General features: G+C 34.6%; 1 protein-coding gene across 5 annotated transcripts in view; it reads right to left on the bottom strand.

The window, feature by feature from the left end:
• Window positions 1-637: 637 nt before the first annotated feature.
• The window catches only part of LOC127855391 (prostatic acid phosphatase-like), a 53810-nt gene continuing 37558 nt past the window's right edge, over window positions 638-16889 (bottom strand). For all 5 annotated transcript variants that reach the window (XM_052390909.1, XM_052390910.1, XM_052390911.1 and 2 more), the window contains 2 exons: window positions 16552-16683; window positions 638-4833 (listed from right to left, as the gene is read on the bottom strand). In XM_052390909.1, coding sequence (XP_052246869.1) covers window positions 4706-4833; window positions 16552-16683 — 260 coding nt within the window. In that variant the 3' untranslated portion in view covers window positions 638-4705. The remainder of the gene's footprint in view (window positions 4834-16551; window positions 16684-16889) is intronic.

Here is a 16889-nt window from a genome sequence, read left to right as displayed (position 1 = left end):
ACCTGTATAAAATTATCACACAACACTGTCCAATAAGCACAGTTTAACCCATTTATGCCTGGTGGGCTCTCCCATTCTTCTAAATTGGACCAATTTATTTCCAAAATTAGGGATGTCTAGTATATTTATTTCTATATTTAGAATATTTCTTACAGAAATTCCTTTAAGCAAACAGCCAAGACCCTGATGAGACGCTGCATCGTTCGCCAAGGCCTTTTTTCTAGACACTAGGCATAAATGGGTTTATCCAAGAAATTCTAAAATAATGTCAATAATGTTATTGTTTTTTCCAGATCCACCAGCGTAGATGTATTAGACACTGAATACAAGATGAAAATAGGTAAACAAGGTCAAAGTTAGTCAATATAAAAACTGTACACATTTAAACCAAAATAGTTTATTTTGTGTTTGTGTTTTCGCTTAGACATTTAAAACAATAATTGCATGACCTAATACACGGCCGTTAATAACAGGCGCCACCTCTTTTTGCGATGCATTATTAAATGTGCCAATGATACTTCAGAGGTGGCACCCGTGATAACCGACCGTGTTATAGTCTGGAACTCTTAAAATATTCTTAAACTCTGTAGCATATGTTTGAACAACTTTCCTGGACGATGGAACGGAAGAGCGAGTGGACAGAATAAATATTTTATTTAGAAAATAAACATCTAAATATGCAATTAATTAAAGCACAGTGGTAAGGAGGATATATGCATTGTACATGTACAACAACTAAACCAATATTAAGGAGCAAAGGTGTAATTTACATTTTCAACAACAATTAGTCAACCAGATAAAAGCAATAGATAAACTATTCAATAGGCATATTGATTGGGGCAAATATTACAATGGCTTGTCACAGTTAAGATGTGAAAATGATTCTTTTAAATCAGGCTAATAAGTTCAAACAATCTTTTTGTTAATTCAGTAAAAATAACTTAAAAAAAACAGCCTAGTACATGTTTAATCAAATAATTTTTGATTACACATAGAGATGCAGATAATAACAAGACTTTTGCCAAGAAATATATGTCCCATACCGGCTCCACCATTGTCAGAATTTTTATTTTTGTTTCCATAGCAACCAGAATTTGACGTAGAAACAAAATGAAATGACGTGCATAATGTCCATATTGCCATCTCTCCGTGTTTCAAGTTTCATGAAAAAATATGAAGAACTTTTAAAGTTATCGCAGGATCAAGAGAAGTGTGACAGACTCACAGACAGACGCACAGAGCGCAAACCATAAGTCCCCTCCGGTGAAACAGGTAGGGGACAAAAAGGAGCACAAAAAGCGCAACTCTTTAAATCATACATTCATGTATACAGAATGATGAAACAAATTTATGGAAGGAACAAACACATTCTAAACTCCAATGTGTGTACTGATGTAAAAACTACAAACCTTTTACTTAACTAAAATCACTTTACCACTTGTTACATCGAAAACAGCATAATGGCAAATACTAGATCAGTGTAGAGACCTTCTGGTAACAAATCTAAGAAATCATCAACTTGCTTATTTGGTTACTCCATTCATTTGTATCTCAAATAAATTATTGTAAATCAAAACTCGGCTTTTCTAGTTATTCCATTATTTCTATTTTAAATATTAATGTATTTGAAAAAACAAAACAACCCACTAAATAATACTTAAAACACAAGATTATATCAGGCCAGTCAACAAAATGTTTCAGATGTTTAATGTTTTACACATTCTTGCAAACCAGCTAAGTCTATCACATAGGGTGATAATTCCTCAATGCCAATGCAAAGATAAAATAAAACAAGTTTTTTATGAGTGACTTAAGGCACAACAAAGAATTAACCATTTTTACAATAATTGCTTCTTTTCCATTACGTCAAAAGGCACTTTTTTATTTGCATCATTACAATAAATGTGAAATAGATCATGCAAAAACATGAATACATTCAATTTTGTTCAGGGAAAATACAAAAGCATCTGTACAATTTTGTTGCAAAATTTATTTTGTGCATGTTAAGCAAATATAAATACATCAATTACTATTTCTAAAATAGATTCAAGAAGAAAAACATGGGACAAAAAATTGTCACAAAACCAGGTTTTCAATTTGAAAAAAAAAGTCTGATAAAGAGAGACAACTCAAACTGAACTGATTGTTTATCAATTAACCCCGTTTGTTTCAAAATAAATCTATTTTTAGTCGTGGCGACCTTGACCTTGGAAATATTAACGTCATTCTTTCGTGCAACACACCATCCAATGATGGTGAACAAATGTGCCAAATGATTTTAAAATCTCACAATGAATGACATAGTTATGGCCCGGACAAGCTTATTTATGGCCATTTTTTACCTTTGAACTCAAAGTGTGACCTTGACCTTGGAGATATAGACGTAATTCTTTTGCGCGACACACCGTCTAATGATGGTGAAAAATGTGCCAAATGATTTAAAAATCTCACATTGAACGACAAAGTTATGGCCCTGACAAGCTTGTTCCGCCCGCCCGCCTGCCAGCCGACATTCCCCAATCTAATAACCAGTTTTTTCTTTTGGAAAACCTGGTTAATGATGTCTACTCCTAAATGATATCTACTCCTCAATCTGGATGTAAGTGGAATGTTGTTCATCTTTGAGTATTGTGTGTGAAAGACTATTTCACTAATTGTTCAGTCATTAAATACATACATTTTATGTATATAAGTGTAAGAAGCCTTTTGATATACTAATGTAAGTAACTGACAGATACAAAAATTGCATGGGCTATTAAGACTGTTCACCCAACAGCTGTACGAGCTGTACAAGACAATAGTGACATTATCTGCTTTTTAGTTTAACAAACCTTGATGCTCTAGCTTGCATATATAATCAGATTCAGTCTTTTTATCCAAATAAACATTTACACATTTATTAAAATAATTCTATAAAAAAAAACTAACTATTCCACAATTCAAACAGGAAACTGATGTTCAGCTGTTCAACTCTTTCTAGTGATGTGCATATGTAATGTTTTACGTGGTGAACAGTTTGGGTAGGGTATTTAAAATCGTATGATGAATGTCAAAGTTACAGTCCAGACAAGTTGGGACGTCGTACCACACATACGCTTGACCATCTTGACTGCAATATCAAGCTTTCAACAAGCTGGTACATAAAATTGATATTGCTCTGGAAAAACCAGGTTTAATGCAAGTGCGTATAGTGTCGTCCCTGATTAGCCTGTGCAGTTTGCATAGGCTAAGCAGGGACAACACTTTCTGTCCGATTACTGTGAAAGAACGTCTCTGCTTAGAAAAACAAATTTAGGCAGAAAATGTTGTACCTGATTAGCCTGTGCAAAATTCAAAGGTTAATCTGGTACGACACTTTATGCACATGCATTAAACCTGGTTTAATGCCATAGCGAGGCTCAAATGTATTTTTATGAATAAAATAAATTTATAACTGAGTTTACATTACGGACTGCAAAATAACATCTTTTTTGTAACATACAAACCACATTTCATACACTATTTAAAGTACATGTCTATTGCTACAACCATGTTCTTCATTCCAAAATACATGAAGTTATTTTTGACGTTTTGCTCTACTCTTAATAAAGTATTGATGAGGTTTTGAATTGTAAGTTTTGTATAAAACAAATTGCATTCAACATAGCAATTTATTATATATATATATGAAAAAATAACTGCATTTTAAAATGTACAATTGACATTCTGTAACAACATACCACCATCCTAAATAGTAGAAGCAATTAATAGTCATATCTTTATTTTTTACCCATAATAAAAAAACCAGTGCGCAAAATTGAAAATAACAATTAAGCTAACAGTTTCTAATATAAACTGTATAACTATTAATATACACTACATATTAAGGATTTAAAAAACAAACTTGTTGCAATTTTTTAGTTAAAGTATTATAAACAATTCTGATACATGTGCAGCATTTCTGTAGTAAACTCACTAAACCCTCTATAATAATCACTTTCCACAAGAAAACAAATAAAACAAAACTATAAATGAAATAATAACATATTGGTAATTACTTACATTAGTAATTATTATTAATATGCATCTTACTGTACCAGTCAAGCATTTACTAACACTTAACATAATCTCTTTCAATATCTTTTCCTCCAGATTCCAAAGATGGTCTTGCTAAACCATTTCAAGGTCAAAAGCAAATTGAAAAATGGCTTAATGCAACCAGCATTAAACCAGAACAGCCTGCGTATAACTTGCAGTCTCTTCAGGTTTTATGCTGCCTGCTGCTCATCAGTACAACAGGGTTGAAAATGAAGCCTTTAACCCTTTGCATGCTGGGAAATTTGTCGTCTGCTAAAATGTCGTCTGCTGAATTTCTAAAATTAGCATTTTCTTGGATTTTTTTTCAAAGAATACTATCAGACTAGCAAACAGTTTGGATCCTGATAAGATGCCACGTTCTGTTGCATCTCATCTGGATCCAAACTGTTTGCAAAGGCCTTCAAAATTAGGTTCCAGCACTGAAAGAGTTAAAACTTAAGTCTAGTAAGTAAGGTCTTCGATTTAATTTGATTTCCAAACAAACTAGTAAAAATGCGTTTCTGAGTGGAAAAGGCACTGATGAGCAGCAAACAGCATAAAAAGTTAACAGACGAGTTACTCGCAGGCTGTTCTGGTTTTATGCTGGTTGCATATAGCCATTTTAACTTTGCTTCTGAGAGGTCATGGGTTAGGAGGAGATGTCAAACTTGCTGTACAAGGTGGTGTCTGAACGTCGTCGCAGTCTGAACACACACACGCCAAAAATGATCAGAACAGCAACCAGCAATCCCGCCAGAGCAAAGGACACAAGCCAACCTGCAATTTAAGTATAGAACAAGAGCACAGCATAACGGATGCCACGCTCGGCTACTGGTGCAGTTTTGAATAAATAAAAGCTTGTCAGATTTTTTTTATTTTTTTTAGGGCCACAGTGAAATTGATCTTTGAACTAGTGACCCCAAAATGGGTGTGGCATATAGAACTCATCAAGGAGCATCTACATATGAAGTTTCAAAGTTGTAGGTGGAAGCACTTTGATTTTAGAGCCAATGTTAAGGTTTTAGCATGACACGGACGGCAGACGACACGACGAGCTGGCTATGACAATACATTGGGTTTTCTCCGAAAACGCCGAGCTAATCAGCACTTTCACCTACACTGGATTTTCGTTTAAACCTCTTTTAAGCGAACAATTCCAGAAAGGGGTAAGTGTTGTCTCTGATTAGACCAGTTTTCCTAGAACACAGCTCATATCATCAATGAGGTCTCTAAGATGAAAAATGCCCATCAAAGGCTTTTATCAAAATCTCATTATCTAATAAACTCAGATTTCATGGAGAAACAAGAGGGCCATGATGGCCCTGAATCGCTCACCTGAATAACCTTGCCATATCAACTTAATATCTATCAGCCCATATACAATACCAAGCCAGATTTAATTAATTAATACATTCTGACGAAATTTCATTAAGACGTGATGAAAACTGTGGCCTCTTTCATCTACACAAGGATTTACTAGCATTGGCCCGGTGACCTAATTTTTGACCCCAGATGACCCATATACGATCAGGGCTCCCCCTGGCCCAAAAATTTCTATAGCCAACATTTTAGCCAAATGTAATTTTTTGTAGCCAAATTTTAGAAACTGTAGCCAAAGTTTTAGCAAAGCATTAGGAACCACCTGTTGTAAGTCTAGGCTAAGAAAAAGAAGAAACTACAAAACAAAGCTTTACTATGTTTATTACTATAATCATCATGTGTGCATAACAAAAATAAACATTTTACAACAAACCATTTATAGAAGTACATACATCATAACTCAAGTACATGTTCATAAAATAAGCATATGATAAATTTACATTACATGAGCACATGATATCCTGAACATACATTTTAGCAGAAGGCCATAATCCGTCTCAACTTCAACTGCTCTTTGAAGTTCAGCCATTCCAAACTCATCCAAAAGTCTAACATAGGTCACTAAATTTTGCTTCACTGAAATGTCTGTACTCTCATCGATCATGATACTGTACTTGCATGATGTCTGCATCTTCTGGAGAAGATCACTCCTCAGAACGTCTGCCATACAGTTTTGAAATTCCGACACACTGGAGCTGTGTTCATATGACGTATGGCTGTCAACTCGAAGGTCATTGAGCTGGGTCGCACCCTGAAAATATATTAATACAAATTTGCATCCAAAAAATATAATTTATGATTTCAAGTATATTTTGCTCAATATTTGTAGCAAACTTAAACAAAATCAAATTTTTCAATCAATTTAAAACAAATCAAATTTGTTTTAAAGATGTTTTATTTATTTTTTTACCTGCAAGACACACAAACTGTTCAGGTCTGGAACCAGCGATGATGCGAGAGTATGTTGTGCAGCAAAGTACACATTAGTCATAGCCGACACTACAGCCGCTTCATTTTTGGAACTTGCTGCAGCCTGCGCATTTATCATTGATGTTTACAGACTTCAAGCTTGTGAGGCCTCTTTGTGATCTGAAATAAACAAAATTAAATATGCTAAATTTCAACACAAAAAGCTCATTTTGAAAAATTGTTCATGAATATTCATTTTAATTTAGATTGTCATTCTTTTTTATTACCTTTTGATTTTTCGTGTTTTGAAATGTTGTCTTTTTTCAACGTACTACACCAAAAGCGAATGAATTTGATTTTTGAAACTGTATGCATATTTTGCAATACATCGTTTTTGATTTTGCATTATAGTCTAACCACTTGAATTCCGAAAGCCAAACATCTTTGAATGATCTATTATCAGATTTGATTTTTTTTAGACTGTGTTATTAGATTCATCAAGAGTCCAAAGGACGCTTATTGCCTATGGTCGCCATAATGGCAGTCGCAATTTACAACACATTCGCCGAAAATGTCAAGGGTTTTATACCCATTCATCTATTGTCATTCACAATTGTAACACATTTAGCCTTTAATCATTACAAACATTACGAACTTCTCGAAATTAAAATCAATTATCAACTTCTTTACTTACGTTCATTGTGTGACTAAGTTGATAATTCGCTAACGGCTTTTACTCAAATTCATTGAAATTGGCAGCAATCTTTAATCTTTAATCAGATATTGTTTATTTAAGCCGATAAGATGTACGATTACACCATTGTTTTGTTTTCACACCAGTCATTTTCCTTTGTCGCGATGACCAGTTCTGACCAGTGTTAATGCCGACTGCGTATCAATTTTTCAGGTCAATAACACGGCGATGTATTGAAGCACAGTCTACAGCTGAAAGAGTTAATTATCTGGGACGGCATTTGTCAGGAAAAAATCGTTTGCCGAACGTTTATTTCATGTGCTGAATTTGCTAAATTTTCGCCATTGGCGAATCTAGTGAACGGCAGCGGGAGCCCTGTAACGATTCAAAATCAGTTATTATCAGGATAAACATTCTGACCATATTTCATTAAGATCAGATGAAAACTATGACCTCTATTGTCCACTGACTAATGGGATTGTTTACCCTCGGGACTTCGGTTAAAAACCATTGCCCGAGCACACTGCTTAACATAAAACTCTGCATAAAAAGGTCGAAAACGGCCATAAAATGGACAGCCCGATTTTACTGAGCTGTACCATTGATATAAATAGAAAACTTTGCGTTGTTGTTGCGGTGCCTTAATAAAAATCTATTGGTTTAAAAATATCTATACTTATTTAAGAAGCGTTATAAAAAAACGCAGTACTTTACACTGGCTGGGCCTAACGCTGTTAAAAAGCGGCATTTTTATTGGTTGATACACTTTTAAAACGATGGCGCTGATTGGCCGAAATTTCTTATTAAGGATTACAAGTAGGTCAATCCATTTATAAATAGAATTTTCCCACGGCGGACGTTGCACTTTAACAAAAAGTAAACAATAATAGTTTATATGCAGAAAATATAAATGAAAGAAAAGGATGAATAAATCCAAAAGAACTTTGACTTGTTTTATAGTTATAAATTACTATGTTTATGTTATGTTACTGTACTTCTTATAAATTATTATTATTTATATTAGGGATGCAAGAGGTTAACCGGTTAACCGGTTAACCTACCGAACCTACAGTTAACCGGTTACATTTTCGGGAAAAGGTTAACCTGGGAAAAAGTAATTGATTATGTTTTTTTCATGGAAAATTCGTACAATTTTACTTTTTGCGCGTGACATACTGCCAACTTGCGCTGGCGATTAGTTAAAACAACATGCCGCACCATCGATGGTAATAAATAAGGTGTCAGCAATCAAAGTAATAAAGCAATAAATCAATACCTTTGTGATACCAAAAAGGGGTAACATTTTGATAATTGGCCCTATTGTTTTGTTTGACTCGAGAAAATGTAACTAGCGAACTGCGGGGAGTGCGAGCTATTAGCGAAGACGTTATTGACACTTAATCGAACTCGCGATAAAAATCAGTTGATACATTGGAAGGCTTATTTTGATGTTTTGTTAACCAATATGCAACACAGATTGCTCTCGAAAATGTTTATAAGTAACAATTTTATCAAGAATTGCATTCGTAGTTGAAATTTTGTCGAGTTAACGGCGTATTTCTTTATCAGAATATAATATCATTAGTATAATTTACATCCAACGATTCCACCATTACCGTCCGATGTAAGTTTTATTTAAGAAAGTAAATTATTAACTTATTTAATAATTAAACATCAATTAAAAATATTTAAAAAATAAAACCGTTACATTTATCTTTTGTGTAATTGCTTAAAATTTGCACGCTATGGTACGTTAACAAACATACGTAACTGTAAGTATTTGAGATCATAATACTTAGTTACTTCGCTATTAAATACGTATACTGATTATATAAATTATTAAATTTCAATTTGTGTCGTTTATTTTACCCACATTTTAAAAATGTATAATGAATATCAAACGATAATACTTCGGCAACAGAAGCTAAAATGCAAACAACAAATATGCAATTATCGAATAAGAAGAAATGCGGGTTTGTTGAACCACCCACTTTACGTCGCACTGGAAGGAAAAAAATGATTTGAATATTAAGTCAATTTGAGTTTCAAAAATTAAAACAGACTGAACAAAGGAACACACCATTTTTGTGAGCGAACTTAATATAAGCGGCCCGACCAAAAATAAGTTAATGACACGTGAAAATGAAGATATTGTAGGAAAAATTATATATATATATATATATATATATATATATATATATATATATATATATATATATATATATATATATATATATATATATATATATAATATGTGAATATATAGCATACATTTACAAAATTATTAAATTAAATTGTATAATACATTTTATTACGAAACTGGTATGTTATAAACGCAAGCGTTGTCAAATCTGAAATTACTTTTGTTTCTATAGTGCGGTTCGAGCGGTATGACATTTTTACTTACTCTTAATCATTATAACTACTTCATATGCTTCGGTTAACCGGTTAATAACCGGTTATGGCAAAAGGTTAACCGGTTAATGATTTTTGTAACCTCTTGCATCCCTAATTTATATGATGTTGTTATTGTATGTTATTGTTTGTTTTGTTTTTTAAGGAGGAGAGAGAAATAATAGCCCAATTTTTATAAGTAAAGATGGTGAAAACACACATACTGTTGTATGTGGCATCATCATTACTAGACCCACTGTTCAGTATATACTGCAATGGGTTTGTTGGAGTCTTTAGACTTTGTGATCTGTGTTTTAAATGTTAGAATCCAAACAGGATTATTTTAATATAATGCTTATAGAAAAAGGAATACACCGATGTGTAATATGTTTGAGAAACAAAATAATAATACTTGAGGGTTTTCCAGATCACAAAGTGGTTGAACATTGCCACTATATATTTACATACATAGTCAAGTACCATTATTATGTGTATATTTAAGGTTTAAACGAAATGCCACACAACAAGATCTAATCACTGGAGAGATATGTTTATCTATGAACATTAATTAGTAGGGATGCCAGAGCCTGATTTAACAGCTCTCAAATGTAAAGTGAGTTTGCATGTGTACATGCAATTATATGAAAAAGAAGGAAAAAAGACAATATATGATAACACATAGGGAGTATAACTCTCAAATATATATTAATGTTGCAATTGAGTATTGAGTTATTAAAAATGTAATGTGTATAAGTTTATGTATGTGGCTCAATGTTAAACACTTGCAGACAGGGAATATAGCCGTAATGCTCCAACATAAGACCCTGCCTGTATGGAACTTAAGGAGGAGTGGGCTATGGAGAAGAGAAGTCCCCCCAGAGTGGCATTAAAACAATATTTAAAAGTGGGTTTAGTAGAAAACCCTTATATGTTAAGGGTAATAACTTACGTGTCTCCAAACGGTCACCTTTATAGGGCCACATAAAAATTAAAGGTAAGACAATGTGCTTTACAGTTAAAAATGAGAAAAAAACAACTAAATTTGTACAAAAGGTACATTATTTACAATATGTACAGAACTATATGCGTTTATATATTTAAAATATATGTTGCCACCTTGGAGGGTTGAAAGAAGAAGAGATTTTTGGAAGTGTAGGCCAATGTGAGTGGGGGAAAAAGAGCCAGCAGGGGTGATGTCACTCAGTTGAACTAAGGGAGATAATTGTGGGGATGGAGTCTACAATGGTTGTTTCCCCTGGACCAGAGGGAGTGCACGGTAAATGGAAAAGGTTTGTATATAATTGAAGGAGAATTATAAAAAGGTATGATGTAAAATGGTAAAAAGACCAAATATTACCTAGATGCATTAAAACAAACCCAAAAAGCTCTAATCCAACCAATATTATTTATATATTTGTGATAACAATGGAGGAAATAGTACTAAAGTACCTTGTATGGTATGTAAAATGGCAATTAAACAGAAAAACCGAGGCAATTTGCTATATAAAATAGCAATATAATATAAAATTAAGGAAATTTGCTATATAAAATATAGGGATGCAAGAGGTTACAAAAATCATTAACCGGTTAACCTTATCCCGTAACCGGTTAATAACCGGTTAACCGAAACGCCTTAAGAAGTGAAAATGATTTAGAGTACGTAAACAATTTCATACCGCTCGAACAGCTCTGTAGAAACAAAAGTTATTTCAAATTTGAAATGGCTTGCGTTGATAACATGCCAGTTTCGTAATAAAATGTATTGTACAATTTATTTTAATAATTTTGTAAATGTATGCTATATATTTTATTTAGTTTTCCTGCGTACATGCACAGGGGTAAAAATTTTACAAACTAGACAATGTTCATTTTCATGTGTTAATAACTTATTTTTGGTTGGGCCGCTTATTTTACGTTCGCATCGTATCGCTCACAAAATGGTGTGTTCATTCTGTTTTAATTTTTGAAACTAAAATTGGCTTAATATAGAAACGTTTTTTCCCTTTCTATTCGACGTAAAGTGGGTCATGTGTGTCCAACGAATTCGCATCTCTTCTTATTTGATACTTACATATTTTGTTGTTAGCATTTTAGCGTTTGTAGCCGAAGTAGTATCGTTTGATTTTCATTATACAATTAAAAAATGTGGGTAAAATAAAGAACAAGAATGCAAATTAAATTAATTTTGCACGATATGTAAGTTGAATGTTATATATAATCAGTACATTTATTTAATAGCGAAGTAACTAAGTATAATGATCTCAAATACTGATAGTTACGTATGTGTGTTTACGTACCATAGCGCGAAAATTTTAAGCAATTACACAATTAATAAATTCAACGGTTTTATTTTGTATCTATTTTTAAGTGATGTTTAATTATTTAATAAGTTAATAATTTGCTTTCTTTAATTACACTTTCATCGGACGGTAATGGTGGAATCATTAGACGTAATATTATCATAATTATATTAATTTTTGATAAACAAAAGGACGATAACTCGTCAAGATTTCAACTACGGGTGCAATTCTTGATAAAAATGTTACTTATAAACACGGTATTTTTGCGAGCAATCAGTGTTGGGTATTGGTAAACATAACATCAAAATAAGCCGTCTAATGTCTCAACTGTTTTTCATCGCGAGTTCAATAAACGTGTCAATTACATCTTCGCTAATAGCTCCCACTCACCGCAGTTCGCTAGTTTAATTTTAGCGAGTCAAAAAGACACAATAGTGTCAGTTATCAAAACGTACCGCCTATTTGTTATCACAAAGGTATTATTAATTGTTTTATTACTTTGATTGTTGACACGTTATTTATTACCGTCGATCGTACGGCATGTTGTTCTAACTAGTCGCCAGCGCAAGTTGGCAGTATGTCGTGCGAAAAAAGTAAAATCGTACGAATTATTCCATGAAAAAAAAAATCAAATATTTTTTTCCAGGTTAACCTTTTTCCGAAAATGTAACCGGTTAACTGGTCGTTTCGGTAGGTTAACCGGTTAACCTCTTGCATCCCTAATAAAATAGCAATTTTAACATGAATTAATGTAATACAGAGTAAAATGTTTGCTATGGAGTAGGAATAGCAGTATTGAGTAAAAAATTAAGGCAATTTGCTATATAAGATAGCAGTTTTACACAAAAAATAAAGAAATTTGCTACACAAAATAGCAGTTATAACAAGATTTAATGTACTACAAGGTACAAAATTAGCAGTATCAACAAAGTCGACAATAATACCAAGGGATTGGTATTACCCTGGATAGGGCTAAATACATGTTTATCATGGTATAAGGCCCTGCACCGTGCACTCCAGTCCGACATGGTTCTTCGAGTTTGAAGGGGAAAGGGTGGGGTGTCAAAGGGGAAGAGAGGGGGTGCAATGCAGCCAACAATCCCAGGTTACTGGACAGCCTCGTCCTTTCTTGTAGTAAGAAATGCCATAAAATATGATTATATTAAAAAACTGAAAAATGTAAATGGTGGACTAACGTCATACTCTCATAAAAAATGTATTAAAATAAAGAAGACCAGGTCAATGCCATTGGCCTGATTTAGAAAGGGCGTGGTAGAACAATAAACCCATTTAAAACTAAAATAAAAGTTGTGTAAAAGAGACACAAATCCAGCACAATTATTAGATTACATCAGTTTTGTGCAAATATTACACAGTTTAAAAAGAACAAGGGACAAAATTGTCACAAAACCAGGTTTCATTGTGAAAAAAATCTGATAAAGGGAGAAAACTCAAACTGAACTTTTGAAATGAACAAACAAAATTAACCCCCTTTATAAGTTTGTTTTTAAAAAAAATATATTTTTAGTCGTGGCGACCTTGACATTGGAGATATTGACGTGATTCTTTCGTGCGACACTCCGTCCCATGATGGTGAACAAATGTGCCAAATGATTTTAAAATCTCACAATAAATGACATAGTTATGGCCAGGACAAGCTCATTTATGGCCATTTTTGACCTTTGAACTCAAAGTGTGACCTTGACCTTGGAGATATCGACGTAATTATTTCGTGCGACACACCGTCCAATGATGGTGAACAAATGTGCGAAATGATTTTAAAATCTGACAATGAACGACATAGTTATGGCCCAGACAAGCTTGTTCCGCCCGCCCGCCAGCCAGCGCGCCCGCATTCGCCAATCTAATAACCAGTTTTTTCCTTCGGAAAACCTGGTTAAAAACAGTTACAAGACTGAATAATTAGGTGGGTGTTGGCTGCTCTCCCTCCCCCAATGACCTAGATTTTGTCAGTTATCTGACAATCCAGAAGGTATTTGGAGAGGGCAGAGAAGACCGGGCCCCTAGCTGCTCCCTTGGGGTCTAGCATGTTGGAAAGGTTGAAAACTAGTCCATGGGAGTGCAATGCAGCTTCGAGGTGGTCCCTCTGCGCCTTATGGTTAGGACAGTGCAGCAGCATGTGGGGCGCAGTGAGAGGTTCCTGGCACCTAGGACATGCGGGGTCTATACCGAGGACATACTTTCCTGCGCCACCGGGTAATAGGGTCCCGTCCCATCCTCAGGCGCGTGATGGCTCTGTCAAGCACAATGCTTGCTGAGTATCTGTCAGGCAACCTGAGGGTTTCTGCAGGTCTGATAAAAGTATGTCGACGGGAAGACAAATTGTCGGTCCAGAGATTCCACTCACCCATTACAAATTTCTTTGTCATGGAGTAGATCTCAGTAGGTGCCAGGGGTTCCCCAGCATCTACAGCCCCCCTCAAGAGGCCCTCTTTGGCCCCCCTGTCGGCCTGCTCATTCCCACTGATGTTGACATGTGCTGGACACCATACTAATGTGACCTTTAAAGATTTATCTAGGCACTGTTGATGAAGTTCCAAAATGCTAGCAAAAATATCAGGCCTAAATCTGCTATTTCTGTTTTTTATGGACTCAAGAGATGACATTGAATCTGATAAAATAGCAGTTTTAGTAGGTTTATTGACCAATATCCAGCACAGAGAGAATTTAATTGCCAAAAGTTCTGCTGTAAAAATAGAGAGATTGTTGCTGAGCCTGTGCGTTTTACTAATGTTTTTTGAAGGAATTACAAAAGAGTTGGCTACCAAACCAGAGTTAGGGCATTTGGAGCCGTCAGTGTAGATTTTTAGATGCTCAGCATACATATTATCTATAAGAGAGAGAGCTTCTGACTTGATGAGTTGTGGCAAGTCAGTTTATTGTCTACACAAGGTTTTTCTATTATTTGACCTTATGACCTAGTTTTTGACCCCAGATGACCCAAATACAATCCCAACCCAGATTTTATCAAGATAAACATTCTGACCAAATTTCATTAAGATTGGATGAAAACTGTGACCTCTATTGTCTACACAAGGTTTTTCTATTAATTGACCTAGTGACCTAGTTTTTGACCCCAGATGACCCAAATACAATCCCAACCCAGTCAACATAAACATTCTGACCAGATTTCATAAAGATTGGATGAAAACTGTGACCTCTATTGTCTACACAAGGTTTTTCTATTATTTGACCTAGTGACCTAGTTTTTGACCCCAGATAACCCAAATACAATCCCAACCCAGATTTCATCAAGATAAACATTCTGACAAAATTTCATAAAGATTGGATGAAAACTGTGACCTCTATTGTCTACACAAGGTTTTTCTATTATTTGACCTAGTGACCTAGTTTTTGACCCCAGATGACCCAAATACAATCCCAACCAAGATTTTATCAAGATAAACATTCTGACCAAATTTCATAAAGATTGGATGAAAACTGTGACCTCTACTGTCTTCACAAACTAATTGTTGACACGGACACACGCACACACGCACAACGAACATCACACGGTCACATAAGCTCACCATGTCACTTCGTGACAGGTGAGCTAAAATCAATAAAGTTTATATATATATAGTAGTTTGTGAATGTTCTATGACAATACAAGGCAATATGGGCAATTCACACATAGCAAATAGCCATGTAATTTGAACAGTGTATAGTCATATATGTACATATAGCCATTTGGTATATAGTAGTTGGTACATATGTTTGAGGCATGTTAACATCACCAAGCAATCCAAAAAACAACACATACTATTCCAATTACAAGAAAGGGCATTACATATCAGGCAATTTACAGATAAATATTCCTAATAAAACTCTGTAAACAAGTTTTTTTCACAATTAAACTCTATATCTCAAATCATCAGTTGACGATTTTCATGCTTTCAAGTAGTTATTTAGAGTTTAGACTTTTTTGGCAAATCTGATGATTTCTATGACACCTTGGCCCTTCCATATTTACCAACAAAATCTTAAACTTAAGAATAAAAAATAGACTAGGAGCCTAGCTAGCTTTTATAGTGACGCGGAAGAGTGTCTGCCTGATTTGAAACCGGGAGGTCCCGGGTTCAATCCCCATTGTGGTTGAGGATTTTCCTGGCTTGGTTACATTGGTGCCTAGCGTGCTTGGGACAACCCACCGTGTGTGTCAGATGTCCCTCAGATGTCGTGGCAGAATGAAATTTGTGGAAGAATTTCGAAAATGGAGGGGGAGTGTGTAGTAGGGTTAGGTATAAGGAGAACCTATACTGCCTTGCTATATGATGTAGCTTTTATAGCGACTCGGTAGTGTCTGCCTGATTTGGAACCAGGAGGTCCCGGATTCGATCCCCATGGTGGTTGGGGATTTTTCTGACTGGGTTACACTAAAAAATTTGATTGTTATTCACAAAATGTTCTACATGAAGAATGATACAGATAGAGATGAATGACACCAACTTTGACTCCAAATTCAGGCAGTTCTTGAATATTCAAAAGAATATACTTTTTTCTTAAACTTTAAGTCTAAGAACTGAGAACACCAACCCATTCTAAGACGTAAGAACAAAGAATAGACTTTGAACCAAGAGCGATACATCTGGTGTTTAAATATATTACAGCCACCAGTGGACATTATGTCATTAAGAAAATGTTGTACATAATGCATGAGGTAAATACAGGAGTTACATGCCATGCTTGACTCATAACTAAAGCAAATCTTGAGAATTCAAATTAAGAGAATTTTGTTAAGTCTTCAATTTCAGTCTCAGAATTGTTTGGTGAATATAGAGCGCCTGTTTTTATTACCTGCCCCCAGCTTATCTCCCCCTTTATTTGGTGCCTGAGGGTCGGGATAACCACACTGTTTTCTCCAGTCAGTAGGCACAGCGTCCTTTGTCAGTCGAATAAAATTGTCATAGGGGCAGTTGAATGTGCATCCTGGAAAAGGGGAATATATAAAACTTGAGCTATTACCGCGCATAATAACTGTTTATAAAGATTTGTCAAAGGCATAAAGACTCAACAATCAATGATGCATTTTAATTGTTGTCTTGGACTGGAGAATATCATAGGAAGCAATGCTTGTAAGAACTTTCCTCGTTTAGTTAAAAATCTATCAAAGCATGGGGAAATTACAGTTGAGA

This window comes from Dreissena polymorpha, chromosome 13 (assembly GCF_020536995.1).
Source record: "Dreissena polymorpha isolate Duluth1 chromosome 13, UMN_Dpol_1.0, whole genome shotgun sequence".
Classification (NCBI taxonomy): Eukaryota; Metazoa; Mollusca; class Bivalvia; order Myida; family Dreissenidae; genus Dreissena; species Dreissena polymorpha.
Note: the sequence above shows the minus strand (reverse complement) of the source record. Positions and strands in the feature narration are given on the sequence as shown.